The sequence below is a fragment of the Ictalurus punctatus genome, chromosome 5, assembly GCF_001660625.3.
Source record: "Ictalurus punctatus breed USDA103 chromosome 5, Coco_2.0, whole genome shotgun sequence".
NCBI classification, from domain to species: domain Eukaryota; kingdom Metazoa; phylum Chordata; class Actinopteri; order Siluriformes; family Ictaluridae; genus Ictalurus; species Ictalurus punctatus.
Window position 1 is genome coordinate 23,063,022 of NC_030420.2, and position 6,901 is coordinate 23,069,922.

General features: G+C 39.6%; 1 protein-coding gene across 4 annotated transcripts in view; it reads right to left on the bottom strand.

Annotated features, from left to right (window-relative positions):
• Positions 1–2,938: 2,938 nt before the first annotated feature.
• suv39h1b (SUV39H1 histone lysine methyltransferase b) overlaps positions 2,939–6,901 on the bottom strand; it is a 13,844-nt gene continuing 9,881 nt past the window's right edge. For all 4 annotated transcript variants that reach the window (XM_017468693.3, XM_017468691.2, XM_053680335.1 and 1 more), the window contains 2 exons: positions 6,840–6,901; positions 2,939–4,675 (listed from right to left, as the gene is read on the bottom strand). The exon at positions 6,840–6,901 is cut by the window's right edge and continues 68 nt beyond it. In XM_017468693.3, coding sequence (XP_017324182.1) covers positions 4,542–4,675; positions 6,840–6,901 — 196 coding nt within the window. In that variant the 3' untranslated portion in view covers positions 2,939–4,541. The remainder of the gene's footprint in view (positions 4,676–6,839) is intronic.

Genomic DNA, 6,901 nt, shown 5'->3' on the forward strand with positions numbered 1-6,901 from the left:
AAGATGACAGCACATATACCTTTAGAACAGATGAGGACTTGCCATTGTCTAGCACTGGATCCAGCTGATGGGCTGCACACCATTTTGAAACAGTTCCACCTAAGGACAGAATCAGTGTACTAAGGGCTATTGTGTTCACAAGTGCTTCCTGGACTGCTCAGTAACAGTTTTCAGTTGGCAACTCATGTCAAGCCACCACACCCGCAAGTTCAGGTGACCTGGTTGAAGGTGCCAAATCTCTGTTGTGGAGAAAAATGCCAGGGTGTTGCAACCACATTCAAAAGCCCTGGTGGAAACCAAGATCTTGCTGGTCATCTGGGGGGCCACATACAGGACACTGTATCCACTGTTACTAAATGCTAAGGCTAGTCGGCGGGCAGTGCGCCTTGTACCAGCAGGCCACTGTTGTCCAACCCCTGCAGATAAGTTGCTCTCAGGGAGGCTAACTATGGATAGGCCCTACTGAGCAGATTTTGTACAAGGCAAGAGTTGCTTAGCCTCATGTTGCACTATTGGTTGATGTAGCTTATAATTACAATGTTGTGATTGTAATTATCACAACATTGTGATGGCAGACGGTCCTCCCTCAATTCTAACTGGTTGTATTTTGATCATTTACCAGGGGTTGAAACCCCCTGTGACACCACATTGCTCACCAGCCTGTAAGCATCCATGGTGACACTCTCTCTCTGATTTGGCACCACCCCCACCTGGACTCTTTTTCTTAGAAAAGCTTTGCGTCTCCATCAAACTAGATCCTGGACTCCTCTTGCTGAGACAAGGAGACATTTCTTTTTGTGATATTTGGGGTTGAGCCATAGGCTGATATCCCACTCCTGAAAAGCTTGTAGCTCGAGCAAATTCTGTGGGAACTACAGCTGTGGCTGCCATCATGATTTCTAGCATCCTCCATAGAAGCTGGAACAGCACATAGTGGTCTACCATGGCTAATTTAGAGCCTGTTAGCAGCACCTGTGAGCTAGAAGGGACTGATCCAGCCCCATTTTCAGATATAGCTGAGGCCAGAATTGACATATCAGTCAATGGCAGACAAGGGTGTTTTGTATTTGTCTGAATCACTGTGCAATCAGCAGAGGTTTTGTCTGAATTAGATATGGCATCCTTTACATGGCCAAAGCAGTGAGCACACAAATGGTACCTGTCTTAGGCTTCCAAATGCATTCAGACACCAGTTATATGAAACTAACTACTCTCCATATATTGGGAAAAATATAGTAGAAATCCATCCCAAATTTAAGAGAATGAGGGGTGTGTTGAATGGAAGGAAACCAAATACAGCACTAGACTATTAACAATTCAGCTAACTTAGCCATGAACTAGGCATGGTATGTCAAGAGAAAACCACACAACAATAGTAGTGGCACACTACTACTACACTACTACTACACTACTAGTAAACGCTACAGGTTTTAAGTTCAAAGTTCTGCACTGCATAGTTTCATAGTATTCTGTGAAAAATGGTATTACTTAATACACTCCCCAATGCAGAAGAGATGATGGGAGTCTATCCCCAGCTTTGGAGATGAGGAAACTGGTGGTATCAGCCATCATAAGTTATTCGGCAGATAGCTTCATAGTAGTGGCTGGTATTTTTTAAAAATAGGGGAAGCACAAAAGTCTGTCAGCAGACAAGACCAGCAGTACATGAGCTTGGTTATATCACTATCAGTCAGCCAGTCAAATTTTCTGTATCAAGAGACTTGAAAGGACCAATGGTACTCACTGATTGCCAGTGAAGCTTTTCTTCTGGGTGAGACCCAAAATGACATAATGAAAGCCTGTTGTCCAATGAATGTTTATCGTTTCTCCATTAAAAGGTGTCTCTCCCCTTGAAGCTTTGGGTCAGTAGAGTCAGAAGTGCATCTACAGGCATCTGTGAACATTTTCATGCAGGCAACACTGTCCACCAGAAACACTTTGCATTAAATGAATGCACCATGCAATATTGCAGTGAGATATCTGATATTTTGAATTAATAAATTCTTGAAATTCACTAAGAATGATGAATAAATTTGTTTTAATATGGCATGAATAAGTAAGTAATTAAACAATTAAGCAGCAGCATACTTGAAGTGGATACTCTTTTATAGTTTCTTCTTCACTGTGCAAATATGCATACACACTCGCTGCTGATGCTTAAATACATAAACAAATTGCCAGTTTGTTTGTTTTTTTGTTTGTTTTAAAAAGTGGTCAGTTATATTTTGCAGGGCTTTGCTACAATTCCTTCCCCCAAGCATGTCATTTTCAGACAGTCTATTAATCTATAATCAGTAGACATTTAAGCTAAAGCGGTCTTTGAAAAATATCTTAAACAGTGTTTCTTCATGCTTTGGTAGCTTAAGTTTACTGATGAAAGTTTTAATATTTTAAAACTATTATAATTTACTAACTTCACTTTAATAACTGTATAATGTATGATGAACACACTTGTGCTGTATATAAAACCAGATTACCTGTAATTCTGAAAGAATGGGAATGTTAAATATAAAACACAAAAAGAAAAGCCCTTCTGCTGGATGGAATATCTTCCCCCCTCCCATTAAGAGTGCTATTACTGACACCATGTCTTATATTCATGAAGACAAGCAAATGTTCTTGTAGGGAGACTTTCAGACATGACCCAAGCCTCTGATATCAATCCAAAAGGTCACACATTGCTCTGAAGTCATCATATCGAGTTACAGAGCAACTCACCGCTCTCATCAACCAAGATCTTATATTGTCTGGCTGTGCTTTCTGTAAGGAAAACTTTACCCTTCATACCACCACTATTTGACCTGAAATGTATAAAAGGACCCCTAATGTTAGCAGTCACTGTAAAAGGTCAACAATTATATTATCCCAAACATTTTTTTTACTACTCTGTGCAACAATGTTCTATAAATGTGCTACCATTATTCTAATTATCAGTAAATTACATTTTAAGTTTGTTTTTTATTTCACATTATTTTACCTGTTGTACAACCTTCCAAACAGCAGAGGACATTTCTTCTGATAATACATAATAACAAAAACAAATGTGGTAAATTGAACTGAATGTATGGTCAGAGGCTTCATCAAGAATCACTATAAACATAGCAGGTATCACTTCAAGACTACATTATTTGAAATGTAGATCATTTGTTACTGAAAGTCGGTTCTGCCCCTGAACAATAATGTCATAGTCAGACATTTCATGGGTGAAATAACAGACACCAAAACCAACATTAAGAGCACAATGTTCAATTTGTATAGTTTCATAAATTTGCAAAAGTATAAATTTTCTCATACAGTGTATGCACCAACTTGTCAGTTGGTAGCCTTTTTTTCTTCTATTGCTATCCAGTACATGTGTCAACAGTACAGGAAAGATAAAATTGATATAATCAAAAAAGATATGAAACATATGCCCTGATATTAAACAGCATCAAAATCAAAACACCATATAAGGGAATATTTTTAGTAAGAAGCTCCTGGTGGGCCAACAACTTTAACTTTTTTAAAAAATTAATTTATTATTATTACATATAAATGTTTTCCCCTGTAATGAACACCAGTCTGTATATCACAGGTTATTGCTACAACATAGAAAATAATTAACACTGACTGGGCAGTGGTGGCTCAATGGTTAAGGCTCTGGGTTACTGATCAGTAGGTCGGGGGTTCAAGCCACAGCACCGTCAAGCTGCCCTGAGCAAGGCCCTTAACCCTCTCTGCTCCAGAAGCTGACCCTCATGGCTGACCCCGACCTCCTGCAGGGATATGTGAAAAAAAAGAATTTCACTGCTGTATTGTATGTGACCAATAAAGGCTTGGAAAAAATATAATTTAAACAGTACAGTCAGAATGTCACTAAGCAATCATCTGCACTCAGCTAAAATTCAAGTGATGATTTAAAAAAAAAAAATCATCACTCATGCGTGCGGAAAAATAATTTTTCCAATGTAAGATTCACAAAAAGCACATATCTGGCAATACAGTTTTGCCCCCTGTTGGCAGCTTAATGAAATCCAAGCTGCACCCTAGGTTTTCCAGACAGATTACACCAAACTTAAAAAGATTTAACATAATCCTCAGTGGGTTTAAAAACTGTCCTTTATATTTTAATACTAATGCACTTGCCTGACACACAACTATTATATAAGAAAAATAAAAGCCTTCTCATAAAAATAACTAAACTATAAAAACTTCAGTTAAAAAAAGGATAAGCAGAATTTCCTGCCAAACTCATGATGATCCATATCTTTGACTTTTGATTTTAAAAAAGCATTTACAAAGAACTGTATATTTTTTCACATATGTAATGTAGTGAAATGTGAACTCGCAGCATCATGCCAAATGTCAGGGAAGGAAACTGCAAAAAAAAAAGTTACAGTTCTACAGAAGTGTTTCTCTCCTTTTGAGCCCAGTACATATTTCGAGAGTAATCATGGATAATGGTTTGTAAAATTTTGTTTGACATTCCACTATTAGCCTTTACAGCCATAATTATTTTAGCGACAATTTGGCATGACAAACTCCTCCAGTCCTTGGGTTATCTAAAATAGATATTTTCGACATGTTGGCACACCACATTTACATTCTACACGCATGCGTTTCTTAGGAGAACCTGGAAGTCCCGTCAAACTGAAATTAGAGTCCATCTTTGTGCTTTCTGCATCTACTGGATCAACTGGAAAAAGAAAAAGAAGAAAGGGTTTAAAAATGTTACTGACAAAACATTCTCTCCATCTCTCCAACACATGCATAAACAAACATTTACACTGATCAGCCATAACATTAAAATCACCTGCCTAATATTGTGTAGGTTCCCCTTGTGCCGCCAAACATATCTGACCCGTCGAGGCATGGATTCCACAAGACCTCTGAAGGTGTGCTATGATATCTGGCACCAAGACATTAACAGCCTCCATGGATTGGACTTGTTTGTCCAGCAAATCCCACAGATGCTTGATCAGATTTGGAGGCCAAGTCAACACCTTGCACACATTGTCATGTTCCTCAAACCATTCCTGAACAATTTTAGCATTGTGGCAGGGCGCATTATCCTGCTGAAAGAGGCCACTGCCATTAAGGAATAACGTTGCCACGAAGAAGTGTACTTGCAATACAATGTTTAGGTAGGTGGTACATGTCAAAGTAACATCCACAGTAATGCCAATCCCAAGGTTTCACAGCAGAACATTGTCCAGAGCATCACACTTCCTCCACTGGTCTGCCTTCAACCCATAGTGCATCCTGGTGCCAACTCTTCCCCAGGTGAGTGTCGCGCACACACACACACACACACACACACACACACACACGGTCATCCACATGATGTAAAAGAAAACGTAATTCATCAGACCAGGCCACTTTCTTCCATTGCTCCATGGTCCAGTTCTGATGCCCATTGTAGGCTATTCAGCCCCAGTGTTTGCACCGTGTTCTGATACCTTTCATAGCCAACATGAACTTTCTCAGCAATTTGTGTTACAGTAGCTCTTCTGTGGGATCGGACTAGGTGGGCTAGCCTTCGCTCCTCGTGTGTGTCAATGAGCCTTGGGTGCCCATGGCCCTGTCACTGGTTCTCTGGTAGTCCTTCCTTGGACCACTTTTGGTAGGTACTAACCACTGCATACCGGGAACACCCCCAAGACCTGCTGTTTTGGAGATGCTCTGACCCAGTCGTCTAACCATCACAAGTCACTCAGATCCTTACGGTTGCCCATTTTCATGCTTCCAACACATCAGCTTAAGAGCTGATGCCTAATATATCCCACCTCTTGACAGGTGCCATTGTAACAAGATAATCAATTTTATTCATGTCACCAGTCAGTGGTTTTAATGTTATGGCTGATTGGTGTATATTTATAGTATATAAACTTCTTTAAATTGGCAATTCCAGATTCTAAATGCTTACAGTGTGGTCCTTCCACACAATTGGGAGAAGTTTTTTGTGGCCTCCTTGCCTTAGCATTTGGCAATCATCTTTATCAGATGATTATTATTTTTCCTCACTCATTCCTTTACAAAACAGCTTTTTGCTCAATTTAAAGCTATAACACCCTATAACAGAGGTAGTGCCTGGGGTGTTGGGTTAGAATTGTCAAGGGGGGAAAAAAACACATGTGTGGCAAACACCAGCTCAGATAAATTTAACATCATGCCCAACATCAGGCACAAAAAACGTCTGACTAAACAGTGAGAGAAAGAGTAAAAGCGGGGGTCTTCAATCTTATCCCCAAAGGGCCAGTGTAACTACAGACTTTCATTACAGCCAAAATGGAGGCACGCTTAATAGTTGATTGGAAACTAAGATGAATGATTAAACAAGTGGAATCAGGTGTGGCTCCTGCTTGGTTGGAATGAAAACCTGCAGCCACACCAGCCCTTTGCAGATAAGACTGAAGACTCCTGAGTAAGAGTGAGAGAGTGTAAACAAAAGCAGACATGAGTCAGAATGTGAGAGTCAATTTTTTTGTGCTTTTTTCTTCTTCAAAAATACTAGTTGAATTTGTGAAATTGCAGTGATGTTTGTCGGTAAATGAGACCTTTTAGCTGTACTCATATTCAACGCATGTGAATCGAAGAGAGCTTTGGCTGAATATGCTTTGTGATGATGTCACATGACACGTCTTGGCCCAAATCTTCTGAAAATCTACTGTAATTTTGAAAAATTGCAAGGTCCTCTGAATATTGCAGAGGTTCCTTGATTTTGTGCTCATTTCTGCAATCGCAAAATCATGGACTGACGGATATCTTGCATTCTATAGCTTTAAACATGGAGAGGATTTAGGTTAGAGAAATCCAAGCTTGAAAACTAAAACACAAAAAACCTTAAAGGGAACACTTACTCCGCATGTTGTAGTCAAAGGTGAGCTCCTCCCCTTGTTTAATGGCACGAGTGGCAAAGAAA